The sequence below is a fragment of the Amblyraja radiata genome, chromosome 1 (assembly GCF_010909765.2).
Source record: "Amblyraja radiata isolate CabotCenter1 chromosome 1, sAmbRad1.1.pri, whole genome shotgun sequence".
Classification (NCBI taxonomy): Eukaryota; Metazoa; Chordata; class Chondrichthyes; order Rajiformes; family Rajidae; genus Amblyraja; species Amblyraja radiata.
The window spans coordinates 182,163,833-182,182,299 of record NC_045956.1 but is presented as its reverse complement, the minus strand read 5'-3'; the positions used below and the strand labels follow the sequence as shown (position 1 = coordinate 182,182,299).

Sequence of the window (18,467 nt, the reverse complement as noted above, 5' to 3'; positions counted from 1 at the left end):
TCTGGAATTTAGGATGAGAGGGAATCTTTTTAAACATATAAGATCATTAAGGGTTTGGACATGCTAGTGACAGGAAACAGAGGTGTACAAAATCATGAGAGGAATAGATCGGGTAGATGCACAGAGTCTCTTGCCCAGAGTAGGGGAATCGAGGACCAGAGGACACCGGTTCAAGGTGAAGTGGAAAAGATTGAACAGGAATCTGATTGGTAACTTTTTCACACAAAGGGTGGTGTGTTTAGTTTAGTTTAGTTTAGAGATACATAGAGTCACACAGCATGAGTTGGGCCCAATGGCCGGTTTCTTAGTTTACAGATCTAGATACAGCATGGAAACAGGCCCTTCGGCCCACCAGGTCCGCGCCGACCCGTGACCCACGCACATCAACACTATCCTACACCCACTAGGGACAATTTTTACATTTACCAAACCAATTAACATACAAACCTGTACGTCTTTGGAGTGTGGAAGGAAATCGAAGATCTCGGAGAAAACCCACGCAGGTCACGGGGAGAACGTACAAACTTCGTACAGACAGCGCCCGTAGTCGGGATCGAACCTGGGCCTCCGGCGTGGGTTCGCTGTAAGGCAGCAACTGTACCGCTTAGCCACCGTGGTGGCGGGTGGTGGGTGTATGGAACAAGCTCTAAGGACTAAGGAAATCAAGAGATAGTGGGAAAAGCCAGAACGGGGTACTAATTTTGGATGACCCAGCCATGATCATATTGAATGGCGGTGCTGGCTTGAAGGGCCGAATGGCCTACCCCTGCACCAATTTTCTATGTTTCTATGTAAATGTTTCTTAAACGTTGGTTAGTTATAGTTAGTTTAGTATTTTATCAGGTGTACTGAGATACAGCGAAACACTTTGTGAAAAGCTACAGTGAAAACCGTTGGGATAGTCCCTGCCTCAACTCTCTCCTCCAGCAGCTCGTTCTATACACCCACCACTCTTTGTGTGCTCAACCACTCCCAATAGCTCAAGTTCTGTACCATTTCCAGCTTGACAACATCTTTCCTGCAACATGGTGCCCAGAACTGAACACAATACTCTAAATGCAGCCTCACCAACATCTTATACAACTGCAACATGACCTCCCAACTTCTATACTCTATACTCAATACTCTGACAGATGAAGGCCAATGTGCCCAAGGCCTTGTGTAGGAAAGAACAGCAGATGCTGGTTAAAACCGAAGAGGAGTAACTCAACAGGCAGCATCTGTGGACAGAAGGAATGGGTGGCATTTCGGGTTGAGATCCGAAGTCCGAAGAAAGGTTGAGACCCGAAACATCACACATTCCTGCTCTCCAGAGATAGACTATACACAATAGACAATTGGTTCAGGCCCTTCGTACCAGCACCGCCATTCAATGTGATCATGGCTGATCATCCACAATCAGTACCCCATTCCTGCCTTCTCCCCATATCCCCTGGCTCCGCTATCTTTAAGAGCCCTCTCTTGAAAGTATCTCTCTCTTGCGAAGTATACAGAGAACCGTGTCTCTCTTGAAAGCATCCAGAGAACCGGCCTCCACCGCCCTCTGAGGCAGAGAATTCCACAGACTCACCATTCTCTGTGAGAAAAAGTGTTTCCTCGTCTCCGTTCTAAATGGCTTACTCCTTATTCTTAAACTGTGGCCCCTGGTTCTGGACTCCCCAAACATCGGGAACATGTTTCCTGCCTCTAGTGTGTCCAAGCCCTTAACAATCTTATATGTTTCAATGAGATGCCCTCTCATCCTTCTAAACTCCAGAGTGTACAAGCCCAGCTGCTCCATTCTCTCAGCAAATGACAGTCCCGCCATCCCGGGAATTAACCTCAATCTCATTAACCTCATGATCGAATGGCAGAGCAGACTCGATGGGCCGACTGGCCTAATTCTGTTGCTATGCCTGATGATTCTATGTACGGTGCAGAGGATGGTGACTGGTTGCTTCATTTAGTTCTGCCATGAGTAAGAAATGTGTGTTCGCTGAATTGGTGAAATTGCAGTCCAACGTTATGTCAAAGAAGATAGGCACAAAATGCTGGAGTACAGAAGGCTGCGGAGGCCAAGTCAATGGATATTTTTAAGGCAGAGAATAATAGATTCTTGATTAGTACGGGTTTCAGAGGTTATGGGGAGAAGGCAGGTGAATGGGGTTCAGAGGGAGAGATAGATCGGCCACGATTGAATGGCGAGTAGACTTGTTGGGCCGAATGGCCTCATTCTGCTCTTAGGACTTATGATCTTATGACTGACTGGGTGAGTAACTCCAACGCTAAAGAACGAAGGAGATGGTAGACTGGTGAATATTGCCTGGTTCTTCATGGGAACTGATTTCCCCACTATCGAAGTCAGGAAGACACAGAGTGCTGGAATGACTCAGCGGGTCAGGCAGCATCTCTGGAGAACATGGGCAGGTGACGTTTCTGGTCGAGACCCTTCAATCAGTCCCGATTGGAAGGACCCCTACCCAAAACGTCAACCATCCATGTTCTCCAGAGATGCTGCCTGACCTGCTGAGTTACTCCAGCACTCTGAAACGTCATCGATCCATGTTCTCCACAGATGCTGCCTGACCTGCTGAGTTACTCCAGCACTCTGTGAAACATCACCGATCCATGTTCTCCACAGATGCTGCCTAACCCGCTGAGTTACTCCAGCACTCTGAAACGTCATCGATCCATGTTCTCCACAGATGCTGCCTAACCCGCTGAGTTACTCCAGCACTCTGTGAAACGTCATCGATCCATGTTCTCCACAGATGCTGCCTGACCCGCTGAGTTACTCCAGCACTCTGTGAAACGTCATCGATCCATGTTCTCCACAGATGCTGCCTAACCCGCTGAGTTACTCCGGCACCTTGTGTCTTTTTTTTTGTAAACCAACATGTGTCTCTCTTGCACTTTTATTTGCTATTGAAGTGATTGTTTTTTTAATAAATAGAAAGTTGGGTGCATTGTTCTGTTGAAGATAATAAACCTCTCCCACGCCAAGCAAATGTCTGAGGCTGACTCCGACTTTGCTTTCAGCTGGGCAGATTGAATAAGAAGAGAGATATGAACACGACCTGACACAAGGAAATGATTTAAATGCTCCATTGTTAAACGCTGTGGTATTTTAGTCCTCCTGAAGCATTTTAGGCACTCCATTTACCTCTTCTCATGCTCACTCTCTCCCTCGATGGAATGATGTTGAACCTCTGCCAAGCATTCAACCTGCTCGAAGCAAACACAAAGTGCTCTCAGCAAGAGTGTTTTATTGTCATACGCCCCGAAAGGGAACAATGAAATTCTTACTCGCAGTCGCGCAGCAGGTTTGTAAGCACAGGACTCGAAAAGAACCATAATTAACAGCGACAAATGCTTGCTGGTGATTTATGGTTAAACAGATATGCCACACAGATACATACACACACACATATATATATATATATATATATATATATATTTATCTCTGGTAGACACCAAATGCTGGAGTAACTCAGCGGGACAGGCAGCATCTCTGGAGAGAAGCAATGGGTGACTTATCGGGACGAGACCCTCCTTCAGACATATCTGTGTGTGTGTGTAATATGTGTGTGTGTGTGTGTCTATAAAAAAAAAGTTATACACACACATACACATATATATATAAGGTACACAAAAATGCAGGAGAAACTCAGCGGGTTCAGCAGCATCGATGGAGCGAAGGAGATAGGCAACATTTCGGGCCGAAACCCTGAGTTTCGGCCCGAAATGTTGCCTATCTCCTTCGCTCCATCGATGCTGCTGCACCCGCTGAGTTTCTCCTGCATTTTTGTGTATCTTCGATTTTCCAGCATCTGCAGTTCCTTCTTAAACACACACATATATATATATGAACTTTTTTTATTGTTATGGTGTTCACAGAGTAATATGTTTCCATATCTGTTGTGCTGTTGCAAGTAAGAATTTTATGTATATAACATTTTATTTGTGTGTGCAATCTTTATATCTATCTATATTACTAAAAGTCTGTTCTTGACCGGTTTTGGCCATTTTTGCTGCGATTTCCGAGAGAACGCCGCCACCTACGGACGTCATTTTTGGCCACCTCGCTCAGAGCCCCCCTCCGCCGCATGTGTGCCGAGGATTTTTCCAGTCGATGAAAAATGACAGAGATATTAATGATTTTACAAAATTCCTCATTCTCTCTGCTGCCCCCGCTGGCGGAAGGGGGATGGACTATAAAACCAGGAAGTGGTGTGCCTCAATTAGTCTGCAAGCTGGAGGAAGGCAGTGGGTCACGTTTCTCTGAGCTGTGAATAACACTGAACACATGTCCACACAACTGTGAGTAAGTACCCTTAATGTGGTTTGAAAATGAAAATATGGTTAAAGTAAAAAAGCACTGCCTGCAAATGGTTGTTTGGGGGGTTTGGGTTGAAATAAAAAGGCACTCTCTTCCCCCCCTCCTCTCCTCTCCCCCCCCCCCCCCTCCTCTCCCCCCCCCCCTCCTCTCCCCCCCTCTCCTCTCCCCCCCCTCTCCTCTCCCCCTCTCCTCTCCCCCCTCTCCTCTCCCCATCTCCTCTCCCCATCTCCTCTCCCCCCTCCTCTCCCTCCCCCTCTTCTCTGCCCCCTCTCCTCTCCCCCCTCTCCTCCCCCTCTCCTCTCCTCTCCCCACTCTCCTCTTCGCCCCTCTCCTCTCCCCCTCTCCTCTCCCCCCTCCTCTCTCCCCCCTCTCCCCTCCCCCCCCTCTCCTCTCCCCCCCTCCTCTCCTCTCCACTCCCCCCCTCTCTCTTTCTCCCCTCTTTTTCTCCCACTCCTCCCCTCCATCCCCTCCCCCATCGTCCCTCCCCTAAACCCCCCTCCCCTCCACACACCCCTACCCCCTTCCCTCCACCCTCCCTGCTCCCCACCTCTCCCCCTCCCCTCACCTCTCCCCCTCCCCTCTCCCCCCTCCCCCCTCCCCTCACCTCTCCCCCCCTCTCTCCCCCTCACTCTCACCCTCTCTCTCTCCTCCCCTCCACCCCCACCTTTCCCCTCTCACCCACCCTCCCTCTTTCTCCTCCGCGCCACCCCCCTCTCCCTCTTGCCCCTCTCTCTGTGTCTCTGCCCCTTCTCTCTCTGCCCTCACTCTCTACCCCCCCCTCCCCCCCCTCTCTAGATGTGACTGCAAGTTGGGGGCTATGCGTCAGTAGATAGGGTGGTTATGGGGTAAAAGGAGCAAATTAATAATATTAATATAATATCAAGGGGGGTAATTAGCGTGAGTGCGGGGGGGGGGGGAGGATAGTTAGTGTGTGTGACGCTGCATACTGCTTCCCCCCCCACAACCGCACGTTGGGGGAACAGACCCAACGGGTCTGCACTTGGTCTAGTATATATATATAACACAGCTTTAGCATTTCCAAACCAAAGGCAACGCAGCTTTAGCATTTCCAAACTATATTTTCAAACCACATTAAGGGCACTGTGACAGGTCAGTAAAACCACTCACAGTTTAGTAGGCATGTGTTCAGTGTTATTCACAGCTCAGACTGAGAGACATGATCCTCTCGCTCCCCCATCTTGCAGAGACTGACTGAGGCACTCAACACTTCTGGGTTTTATAGTCCCTCCGGAAGGGGAGAGGCCTTCAGGAGAGAGAATCTCAACATTTTTTAACACAAGTAACTCTTTTATTTTTCATCGATGGGAAAAATCCTCTTGTCCTGCGCAGCGGAGTGGGACTCTTGAGTAAGATGGCCAAAAATCACAGCCATAAGTGGCAGTGCTTTTTCTAAAATCAATGTACAGAACAACAAGAAGTGGTCAATATCAGAGTTTTAGTAATATAGATAAGGTAGGCACAAAATGCTGGAGTAACTCAGCGGGACAGGCTGCTTCTCTGGAGAGAAGGAGTGGGTGATGTTTCGCGGTCGAGACCTTTCTTCAGACTGAAAAAAAATAAAATATAAATTTATATATCATATAATAATTTCATTAAAAAAAGATATACACAAACAAATAAACAAACAATAGTGCAGAGTAAAAAAATAAAGTCCCCAAGTCTATTTGGATCAGAGCTTATTTGAGGTTGTTGTGTTTAATAGCCTGATGGTTGCTGGGAAGAAGCTGTACATGGACGTTACAGTTTTCAGGCTTCTGTACCTTCTTCCCGATGGCAGGGGTGAAGTGAGTGTGTGGCCAGGGTGATGTGGGTCCCTGACGATGCTGGCTGCCTTTTTGAGGCAGCGACTCCTGTAAATACTCTTCGATGGTGGGGAGGTCAGTACCCGCGATGGACCGGGCTGTGTTAACCGTTTTGTGCGGTCTTCTTTGTTCCTGGGCGTTCGAGTTGCCGAACCAGGCCGTGATTCGACGGGTCAATGTGCTCTCCACTGTACACCTGTAGACGTTCTCCGACATACCGAATCTCCTCACTCTTCCTAATTTGAGGAAGGACATTCTTGCTATTGAGGGAGTGCAGCGTAGGTTTACAAGGTTAATTCCCGGGATGGCGGGACTGTCATATGCTGAGAGAATGGAGCAGCTGGGCTTGTACACTCTGGAGTTTAGAAGGATGAGAGGGGATCTCCTGACCTCGGGTGCTGTCTGTGTGTGTGGAGTTTGCATGTTTCAATTCAGTTCAGTTTAGTTTATTGTCACGTGTACTGAGGTACAGTGAAAAGCTTTTGCAGTGTGCTAACCAGTCAGCGGAAAGACAATACATGATTACAATCGAGCCGTCCACAGTGTACAGATACAGGATAAAAGGAATAACCTTAATAATGTTTAGTGTAAGGTAAAGTCCAGTAAAGTCCGAAAGTAAGAAATGTCACATCACAGCGCATCTAGAAGATGTATATTTTTCACACTGAAGTCTAGCTCAGTCTGTGGCACCTAGGAACAGACTGGGTGACAACCAAGAATAGTTTGGTGACTACTGAGAGACAGATGACGGCACGGAAAGACGGCACCCGGGACAGGCTGGGTTAGCACCGCAGTCGTGAGAAAGACACCCAACTAAGCTACAGAAAGGCCTAAATAACCACCGTGGCCTAAAAATCCATCAGGCGAGAATGAAATGCTCGGAGAAGGAGGTGCTGCGCACGCACAGGCCTTGAACCTGGTGAGACGCAGGAGGAGCCCAGCCAGGACTCACCCCACAGTCAGAGCCCAGTCCCTCCACCCACTAGAGTCTCCCAACCCCTGCAGAGTGGTTACTAAGATGGCTGATCCGTGGGCGGTTGGTGCTGGGACACAAGTCGGGGCCTGATTAACCCCGGCTGGGTCGCCTGGGCGAGGTCTGGTCTGATGTTGTGAGACCCGATGACCCCAGGTCACATCACCGAGGATGCCTCCCAGCCCATCTAGAAGATGTATATTTTTCACAAAATAGTGGAAGGATCGCAAGGTGTGATTGCAGATCTACGCCTGTGACTAACGCTCAGTCGCCTAGGATGGGCGCCATCTTGGATAGCAAACAAACAAAGCTTTTCCCTGTGCAGGAAGAAAGAGAAAAGGTCGGGCCTACCGCTGGCCACCGTGATGCCCAACAGGAAACAGGCCCTTTGGCCCACCGAGTCCACGCCGACCATCGATCAACCCTTCACCCTATTTCCATGTTATCCCACTTTCTCATCCACTCCCCACACATTGACTTGAGAATTAAGGGACAGAAGTTTAGGGGTAACATGAGGGGGAACTTCTTTACTCAGAGAGTGGTAGCTGTGTGGAATGAGCTTCCAGTGAAGGTGGTGGAGGCAGGTTCGTTTTATCATTTAAAAATAAATTGGATAGTTATATGGACGGAAAGGAATGGAGGGTTATGATCTGAGCGCAGGTATATGGGACTAGGGGAGAATACGTGTTCGGCACGGACTAGAAGGGTCGAGATGGCCTGTTTCCGTGCTGTAATTGTTATATGGTTATATGTTATATGGTTATATCCCATCATTAAGAATGGAGCAGCTGGGCTTGTACACTCTGGAGTTTAGAAGGGTGAGAGGGAATCTCATTGAAACATATAAGATTATTAAGGGTTTGGACACGCTGGAGGCAGGAAACATGTTCCCGATGTTGGGGGAGTCCAGAACTATGGGCCACACACAGTTTAAGAATAAGGAGTAAGCCATTTGGAACGGAGACGAGGAAACACTTTTTCACTTTTCAGTTGTGAGTCTGTGGAATTCTCTGCCTCAGAGGGCGGTTCTTTGGATATTTTCAAGAGAGAGCTAGATAGGGCTCTTAAAGATAGCGGGGATATGGGGAGAAGGCAGGAACAGGGTACTGATTGTGGATGATCAGCCATGATCACATTGAGTGGCGGTGCTGGCTCGAAGGGCCGAATGGCCTACTCCTGCACCTATTGTCTATTGTCTATAATTTGATCCAAATAATTAGTTTAGTTTAGAGATAGAGTGCGGAAACAGGACGTTTGGCCCAGCGAGCCTGCACCGACCAGCGGTCCCCGCACACCCACACTATCCGACACACGAGGGCCAATTTACAATCGTCAGTGAAGCCAATTAACCGACGTAACCTGTGCGACTTTGGAGTGTGGGAGGAAACCGGATCACCCGGAGAAAGCCCACGCGATCACTGGGGGGCCGTGCAAACTCCACACGCGAACGGCACCTGAGGTCAGGATCAAACTGGGGTCACCGGCGCTGTGAGGCAGCGGTACTACCAGCTGCACCACTGTGCCGCCCCATTTCGAGGGTAGCCTTGTTGTCTTTGTGGTGGTTGCTAGTGGAAGCCTGCCATTAATTCCCAGATTTTTATAAATAGTTCCAAATCTCAAACATTCACAGTTGGACTTGAACTCATGTTCCCATCATTATTAGCTCAGGGATCTGGCTTGAGGCGGTGCCAACATTTGGTACACTCAGAATGTTGTGGGTTTGGAAGGCAAGTCTTCAGCATGTTAATGAGGAGCAGATCCATTTTAGATGTAGATTGCTATTAGTTTAGTTTGGAGACACAGGCAAGCGGAAACAGGCCCTTCGGCCCACCGAGCCCGCACCGACCAGCGATCCCCGCAGACTAAAGGGCCTGTCCCACTTGGCAATTTGTTTCGGCGACTGCCGGCATCATTGACTGGCGTATCAGGTCACACCGGAAAATTCGCGCCGTGACGACGTATTGCCGCGCGGCGTTTGTTTCAAGTGCCACAACGTTTTTTTTGCTGCCGCTGGATTGCACGCTGGTGACAATTTACAATTGTTACCAAAGCCAATTAACCTACAAACCTGTACGTCTTTGGAGCGGGGGAGTTAAACCAGAGCACCTGGGGAAAAATCACCGGGTCACGAGGAAAACGCACAAACTCCGTACAGACAGCACCTGTAGGTAGAATGGAACCCGGGTCTCTGGCACTGTGAGGCAGCAACTCTACCGCTGCACCACCATGCCCCCCAATTACCAATGTTTTTGTTTCATTTTACGCTACAGTCTGCTTCCCCAGAAAAGACCATGCATGTCAGTCTTGTTAGGAAATGCTCTGTTAAACTTTTAATAGAAACATAGAAAATAGGTGCAGGAGGAGGAGGCCATTCGGCCCTTCGAGCCAGCACAGCCATTCATTGTGATCATGGCTGATCGTCCCCTATCAATAACCCGTGCCTGCCTTATCCCCATATCCCTTGATTCCACCAGCCCCTAGAGCTCTATCTAACTCTCTCTTAAATCCATCCAGTTGCTTGGCCTCCACTGCCCTCTGTGGCAGGGAATTCCATAAATTCACAACTCTCTGGGTGAAAACGTTTTTTCTCACCTCAGTCTTAAATGACCTCCCTTTTATTCTAAGACTGTGGCCTCTGGTTCTGGACTCCCCCAACATTGTGGAAAATAATTCCTGCATCTAGCTTGTCCAGTCCTTTTATAATTTTATATGTTTCTATAAGATCTCCCCTCATCCTTCTAAACTCCAGTGAATACAAGCCTAGTCTTTATAATCTACTTTGAGTCTAGTCTAACCTCGTCTAAATAATCTACTTTGAAAGGCAAAGATAGCGTAGACTCTTAGAACCTTCCTTCCAGAGTGGGAATGCCCAACACTAGAGGGCTAAACTTTAAAGTCAGACAGGGAAATCTAAATAGACACAAAGCTGGAGTAACTCAGCGGGACAGGCAGCATCTCTGGAGAGAAGGAATGGGTGACTTTTCGGGTCGAGAACCCTCTTCAGGCCTCTTCAAACCCATTCAAACCAAGTTCAAGTTCAAGTGAGTTTATTATCATGTGTCCCTGATAGGACAATGAAACAGATCAGTGTGTCCATATACCGTAATATAAATATATACACACATGAATAAATAAAATTATAAAATGCAAATAACAGATAATTGGTTATTAATAATCAGAGTTTTGTCCGAGCCAGGTTTAATAGCCTGATGGCTGTGGGGAAGTAGCTATTCCTGAACCTGGTTGTTGCAGTTTTCAGGCTCCTGTACCTTCTACCTGAAGGTAGCAGGGAGATGAGTGTGTGGCCAGGATGGTGTGGGTCTTTGATGATACTGCCAGCCTTTTTGAGGCAGCGACTGCGATAGATCCCCTCGATGGAAGGAAGGTCAGAGCCGATGATGGACTGGGCAGTGTGTGGGAGGATACCCTTCATCCGAGGAAGGGTATCCTCCCACACTCCAAAGACATGTGGGTTTGTAGGTTAATTGGCTTGGCAAATGTAAAGCGTAGGATAGTGTTAATATGCAGGGATCGCCAAGCGGGACAGGCCCTTAACACCATCCTACACTGGGGACAATTTACAATTTTTACCGAAGCCAATTAACTTACAAACTTGTACGTCTTTGGAGCGTGGGAGGAAATCGGAGCACCTGGGGAAAAATCACCAGGTCGGCGGGGACTCGATGGGCCGAAGGGCCTGTTTCCGCGCTGTATCTCTAAACTAAACTAAACCTTTCTGACTTATTTTAGTTAAACTAAACTAAAGTAAACCTCTCTGTCCTGGGCCTCCTCCATTGCCAGAGTGAGGCCCAGCCCAAATTGGAGGAGCAGCACCTCATACTTTGCGAGTGTCGTTTACACCCCAGCGGTATGAACATTGACTTCTCCAACTTCAGATAGCCCTTGCTTTCTCCCTTCTTCCCTGCGCTCTTCCCAGTTCTCCCACTAGTCTTACTGTCTCCGCCTACATTCTTTCTTTCTCCCCCCCCCTCACTCCCTCCCCGACATCAGTCTGAAGAAGTGTCTAGGCCCGAAACGTTACCTATTCCTTCGCTCCATAGATGCTGCCTCACCCGCTGTGTTTCTCCAGCACTTTTTGTCTACCTCCAGCTTTTTGTGCCCATCTTTGGTTTTAAGCCATGATCACATTGAATGGTGGTGCTGGCTCGAAGGGCCAAATGGCCTACTCCTGCACCTATTGTCTATTGTCTATTGTCTAACCAGCATCTGCAGTTTCTTCCTACACAGGAAGAGATAAATGTTGATGCGTTACAATGCTGAGAACTATATTCTGCACTCTGTATCTTTTCCCTTCCTTCGATCATTTGTACTTGAGTTTGGCTGGATTGTATTTGTGTGTAGTGTTATCTGATCTGATTTATGCAGAAAGAGCTGAGACAGGTACTATAGCACATTTAAGAAACGTTTAGTCAGGAAGATTTAGTCAGGACAGGTTTAGAGGGGTATGGGCCAAATGCAGGCAGGTGGGACTAGAGTAGCTGGGACATGTTGGTTGGTGTGGGCAAGTTGGGCTGAATGGCCCGTTTCCACGCTGTATCACTCTATGACTATTAGATAGCATGCAAAATAGCAACGTTTCTGAGTACCTTCTCCCCCATTCATGAACAGTCTTGTCCCCTCTGTTATCAGGCTTTTGAACGGTCCTTCCATAAGCTTGGGTACTGTCCGATTCACCTCCACCCCATTGTGGACATTGGACTTTGTCATAGAAACATAGAAAACAGTTGCAGGAGGAGGCCATTCGGCCCTTCGAGCCAGCCCCGCCATTCATTGTGATCATGGCTGATCGTCCCCTATCAATAACCCGTGCCTGCCTTCTCCCCATATCTCTTGACTCCACTAGCCCCTAGAGTTCTATCTAACTCTCTCTTAAATCCATCCAGTGACTTGGCCTCCACTGCCCTCTGTGGCAGGGAATTCCATAAATTCACAACTCTCTGTTTTTTTCTCACCTCAGTCTTAAATGGCGTCACCTTTATTCTAAGACTGTGGCCCCTGGTTCTGGACTCGCCCAACATTGGGAACATTTTTCCTGCATCTAGACAATCCAGGATTGTCTGTGGAACTGGTGCGCTACAATGCTGAGAACTATATTCTGCACTCTGTATCCTCCCCCTTTGCTCTACCTATTACACTTGAGCTTGTCTGGATTGTGTTTATTATGTCATCTGATTTGGAAACTTAAGGAACTGCAGGTGCTGGTTTACAAAAAAAAAAGACACAATGTGCTGGAGTCACTCAGCGGGTCAGGCAGCACCTCTGGAGATTATGGATAGGTGTCATTTTGGTCGGGGCCCTTCAAAAGTGTCAAACCAGAGGCTTTTGGCTGGGAGTGGGGGGATGTGGATTATGTTCGAGGAGCAGAATTAGGCCATTCGGCCCATCAAGTCTACTCCGCCATTTAATAATGGCTGATCTATCTCTCCCTCCAAACCCCATTCTCCTGGCTTCCCCCCATAACCCCTGACACCCGTACTAATCAAAAATCTGTCAACCTCTGCCTTAAAAATATTCATTGACTTGGCCTCCACAACCTTCTGTGGCAATGAATTCCACAGATTCACCACCCTCTGATTGAAGAAATTTCTCCTCATCTCCTTTCTGAAGATATGTTCTTTCATTCTGAGGCTGTGCCCTCTGGTCCTAGACTCTCCCACTAGTGGAAACATCCTCTCCACATCCACTCTATCCAGGCCTTTCACTGTTTCAATGAGGTCTCCCCCTCATTCTTCTAAACTCCAGCGAGTACAGGCCCAGTGCCGTGAAACGCTCATCATACGCTAACCCGATCATTCCTGGGATCATTCTCGTGCCAGCACATCCTTCATTCAGATATGGGGCCCAAAACTGCTCACGAGATTCCAAATGCGGCCTGACCAGGGCCTTGTAGAGAGCCTCAGCGGGTACAGGCCTGGTGCCATCAACATAGAAACATAGAAACTAGGTGCAGGAGTAGGCCATTCGGCCCTTCGAGCCTGCACCGCCATTCAATATGATCATGGCTGATCATCCAACTCAGTATCCTGTACCTGCCTTCTCTCCATACCCCCTGATCCCTTTAGCCACAAGGGCCACATCTAACTCCCTCTTAAATATAGCCAATGAACTGGCCTCAACTACATTCTGTGGCAGAGAATTCCACAGATTCACCACTCTCTGTGTGAAAAATGTTTTTCGCATCTCGGTCCTAAAAGATTTCCCCCTTATCCTTAAACTGTGTCCCCTTGTTCTGGACTCCCCCAACATCGGGAACAATCTTCCTGCATCTAGCCTGTCCAACCCCTTAAGAATTTTGTAAGTTTCTATAAGATTCCACTCAATCTTCTAAATTCTAGCGAGTACAAGCCGAGTCTATCCAGTCTTTCTTCATATGAAAGTCTTGACATCCCAGGAATCAGTCTGGTGAACCTTCTCTGTACTCCCTCTATGGCAAGAATGTCTTTCCTCAGATTAGGAGACCAAAACTGTACGCAATACTCCAGTTGTGGTCTCACCAAGGCCCTGTACAACTGCAGTAGAACCTCCCTGCTCCTATACTCAAATCCTTTTGCTATGAATGCTAAAACGCTCATCATATGTTGTACGGATACAAAATGCTGGAGTAACTCAGCGGGACAGGCAGCATCTCTGGAGAGATGGAATGGGCGACGTTTCGGGTTGAGACCCTGTTCTATATTGTCTGCTTACTGTTGCCTGAGAGGGAAGCAGGTTCAGTAATTATTCTCAGAGGGCTTTGACTAGGTTCTTGAGAAGGGAGGGGGGAGAAGGACTTGGAAAGGCCCTGGGGAAAGAGCAGGGGAGAGAGACTAATTGGTTAACTCATTCAAAGACGTGACCCGGGCAGGGGAAGATTGTGTGTTGTATTATTTTTAAATCCGACCTTCTATTAATCCAACACATCTGCCGATGGAGCAGTGACCAGGTTCGGTGGGGTCCTGGGCCATCGAGCTAACTTATTTCTCCTCTTGGCTCAGTGCACGAGAGATCCTGTCAGTTTATTATCCTGCCGTATTTATTAAAAGCACTCGCTTTGTTTAGCTGGAGGATTTTTTATGTCCTGTTCCCCCCCCCCCCCCCTCCTCCCCCCCCCCCCCCCCCTCCCTAATCGCTCTAAAAAGTACCGCTCTAATCTTTTTGGGATTGTTATCCGAGTCCTTTGTCAGGCTGATGTTTGCGACTTGCTTGTATTGGCAGGGGAGCGGGCTGAAACCCGCATTAGCCGGGCTGGTTCACGCGCCGGGTGACCGGCCGGTCACAGAGTCAAACGCAGGGCAGGACTCTCCGCGTCACCTCACCCCATCCGTTAGCCGGGAGTCAGATCGGATCAGGTTGGGGAAGGGAGATAACAGTCGCCGGGGCAGACAAGTCAGACAAGCCCTTATCGTTCCTGCCGCTTGCCTCTCGGCGCGGGAGAAAGGGGAAAAATAACGTTGAACTTGTTGACTTTGACCATCCCTCTGAAGTTTCTGCACTTGTCTGATTGAGAGACAGACAAGAGGTCATTGTGATTCCTGGCTCGCCGCCATTGTTTATGTTGAAGTGTTGTGTGTAGCATTGTTTGGCGCTCCCTTTCAGAACTGTTTTGGGTACTTTAAAACTCTTTATTTCAGAAACCTGAATCCCTGCACTCTGGCACAGACTCTCGTTAACTCAAACAAACCCTCGTGGCCTTCCCCTGCTTGCGTGTCATAGAGTGGCCGCTGTTATTGTTTCCGTAGATCAGTGGTTGCACTGTTTGTGTGCTGGAGGCCAAGCTAAAGGGGGAGATAAAGGGGGTACAGTCTAGGGGTTCACTTCTGCCTCATACTCTGGAGTTTAACATAGAAACATAGAAAATAGGTGCAGGAGGAGGCCATTCGGCCCTTCGAGCCAGCACCGCCATTCTTTGCGATCATGGTTTTAGAAGGATGAGAGGGTATCTCATTGAAACATATAAGATTATTAAGGGTTTGGACACGCTAGAGGCGGGAAACATGTTCCCGATGTTGGGGGAGTCCAGAACCAGGGGCCACACACAGTTTAAGAATAAAGAGTAAGCCATTTAGTACGGAGACGAGGAAACACTTTTTCACACAGGGAGATGTGAGTCTGTGGAATTCTCTGCCTCAGAAGGCGGTGGAGGCCGGTTCTCTGGGTGCTTTCAAGAGAGAGCTAGATAGGGCTCTTAAAGATAGCGGAGTCAGGGGATATGGGGAGAAGGCAGGAACGGGGTACTGATTGGGGATGATCAGCCATGATCAAATTGAATGGCGGTGCTGGCCCGAAGGGCCGAATGGCCTATTCTTGCACCTGTTGTCTATTGTAAATGTGACCTCACCAACATCTTGTACAACTGCAATATGACCTCCTGACTTCTATCAAGTTTTGGCTTGTTAAAATTGTAGATGGCATCAAGTGTGTTGGGTAGTGCTAGCGTACGGGGGGATCGCTGGTCGGCGCGGACTCGTTGGTCCGAAGGGCCTGTTTCTCTAGAAACATAGGGGTATTCTCTAGAAACATAGAAACATAGACAATAGGTGCAGGAGTAGGCCATTCGGCCCTTCGAGCCTGCACCACCATTCAATATGATCATGGCTGATCATCCAACTCAGTATCCTGTACCTGCCTTCTCTCCATACCCCCTGATCCCTTTAGCCACAAGGGCCACATCTAACTCCCTCTTAAATATAGCCAATGAACTGGCCTCAACTACATTCTGTGGCAGAGAATTCCACAGATTCACCACTCTCTGTGTGAAAAATGTTTTTCTCATCTCGGTCCTAAAAGATTTCCCCCTTATCCTTAAACTGTGACCCTTTGTTCTGGACTTCCCCAACATCGGGAACAATCTTCCTGCATCTAGCCTGTCCAACCCCTTAAGAATTTTGTAAGTTTCTATAAGATCCCCCCTCAATCTTCTAAAATCTAGCGAGTACAAACCGAGTCTATCCAGTCTTTCTTCATACGAAAGTCCTGACATCCCAGAAATCAGTTTGGTGAACCTTCTCTGTACTCCCTCTATGGCAAGAATGTCTTTCCTCAGATTAGGAGACCAAAACTGTACGCAATACTCCAGGTGTGGTCTCACCAAGACCCTGTACAACTGCAGTAGAACCTCCCTGCTCCTATACTCAAATCCTTTGCTATGAATGCTAACATACCATTCGCTTTCTTCACTGCCTGCTGCACCTGCATGCCTACTTTCAATGACTGGTGTACCATGACACCCAGGTCTCGTTGCATCTCCCCCTCTTCTTAATCGGCCACCACTCAGATAATAAGCCTGTTCTATGCTGTATGACCGATACAGTCATGGAGTCATGCAGCCCAGAACCTGGCCTCTCGAAATCTATCTCTCAGGATGAGATGATCGAAATCTCTGCCGCTTGTTCACTGACGTCAACCAAGTGCCCGATGACGCACATGAAGAATCAGTCTAAACAATGCCGCGGTTTTAAAATAGTTATCTCAGATTTCAGATGCCTTTTTGACTTCACCCTTTCGTAACTCTGTAATCTCTTCCGCAACCATAACCCATGCAGATCTCAAAGCTGATAGTGACTTCTTGATCTACGCTGGTTCATCACCGTGGTGACATCAACTGGTGGTGCAGCGGGTAGAGCCGCTGCCTCACAACGCCGGGGCCCCGGGTTCGATCCCGGCCTCGGCTGCTGTCTGTGTGTGGAGTTTGTACGTTCTCCCCGTGACCGCGTGCGTGGGCCTCCGGGTGATCCGGTTTACCTCCCACATCCCAAAGACGTGCGGGTTGGTAGGTTGGTTGGCCCTCTGTAAATTGCAGAGAATTGGTGGCATAATCTAGCATCTATTTCGAGAGGGCTTGTGACGGAACTGGAGGAGAGCAAAGGCCAGAGCAGATCAGGGCCGGGCAACAGACGACCTCAGGAAGGGTGGAGCCCACAATGGTCCGTTGTTGGCTGGGGAAGGTGTGCCAACGAGCGGGGTGACAAGAATGCGGACAGTGGAACTACTCGGACAACTAGGGGGAGGGGGACAACTAGGGGGTGGGTGTCTGGAGTTACTGCAGTATCTGCAGGAGTTACTGCAAAGGGGTGAAGTCAATGTTCCTACCTCTGGGTCATAAGCTGACCAAGCGCAATACGAGCTGCTGTTCCTCCAATTTGCGTGTGGCCTCACTCTGACAGATCGCCAATCACTGGTCGGTGCGGACTCGATGGGCCGAAGGGCCTGTATCGTTAGTCTAAAGTCTAAAAGACTATACATGATTCGATTCAAGGAGTCCACAATGCACAGACAAAGGAGAAAGGGTCCAACATTTAGAAACATAGAAAATAGGTTCAGGAGGAGGCCATTCGGCCCGTTCGAGCCAGCACCGCCATTCAATATGATCATGGCTGATCGTCCCCTATCAATAACCCGTGCCTGCCTTCTCCCCATATCCCTTGACTCCACTAGCCCCTAGAGCTCTATCTAACTCTCTCTTAAATCCATCCAGTGACTTGGCCTCCACTGCCCTCTGTGGCAGGGAATTTCCACAAATTCACAACTCTCTGGGTGAAAAAGTTTTTTCTCACCTCAGTCTTAAATGACCTCCCCTTTATTCTAAGACTGTGGCCCCTGGTTCTGGACTCGCCCAACTTAAAGTGCAACTTAAAGTGCGAGTCGAGTGGCACGGTGGCGCAGCGGTAGAGTTGCTGCCTCACAGCGCGGGAGACCCGGGTTCCATCCCGATTACGGGTGCTGTCTGTACGGAGTTTGCTCTTTCTCCCCGTGATCTGCGTGGGTTTTCTGCGCGATCTTCGGTTTCCTCCCACACTCCAAAGACGTGCAGGTTTGTAGGTTCATTGGCTTGGTGGATGTGTAAATTATCCCCAGTGTGTGTAGGATAGTGTTTCGATGGGCCCGAGGTGAAATCGATGGGCCCGAGGCCTGTTTCCGCGCTATATCTCTAGACTACACTAAAGTTAAAAAAAAGATATTTAGAGCAATGGGGATCACAGAATCATTGTCAGATTTTGCTGAATTTAAATTCTATCCGCTAATAATAAATGGCTAATTTTAATGGTGTCTCTTCCAGGCTCATCAGCAGAGGAACATAGACAACGTGGTCTCCCAGCAACACAAGATGGGGAGCGGGAAGAAGCTGAAGAAAGATGGCGGCTTTGTGTTCGACGCGGAGGTGGACAGCACCAGCCCCATGTCCGAGCAGGATTCTGGGATCCTGGACGTGGAGGACGAGGAAGACGAAGAAGAGGTAATTCATCGTTTTCCGCAAACATCCGGCGGCACGGTGGCGCCGCGGTAGATTCGCCGCTCTGCAGCGTCGGAGTCCCCGGGTTCGATCCCGGCTACGGGCGCTGTCCGTATGGGGTTT

General features: G+C 48.6%; 1 protein-coding gene across 1 annotated transcript in view; it reads left to right on the top strand.

Annotated features, from left to right (window-relative positions):
- exoc6b (exocyst complex component 6B) overlaps positions 1-18,467 on the top strand; it is a 495,523-nt gene that overhangs the window by 274,441 nt on the left and 202,615 nt on the right. The window contains exon 7 of the mRNA XM_033043459.1: positions 18,171-18,347. Coding sequence (XP_032899350.1) covers positions 18,171-18,347 — 177 coding nt within the window. The remainder of the gene's footprint in view (positions 1-18,170; positions 18,348-18,467) is intronic.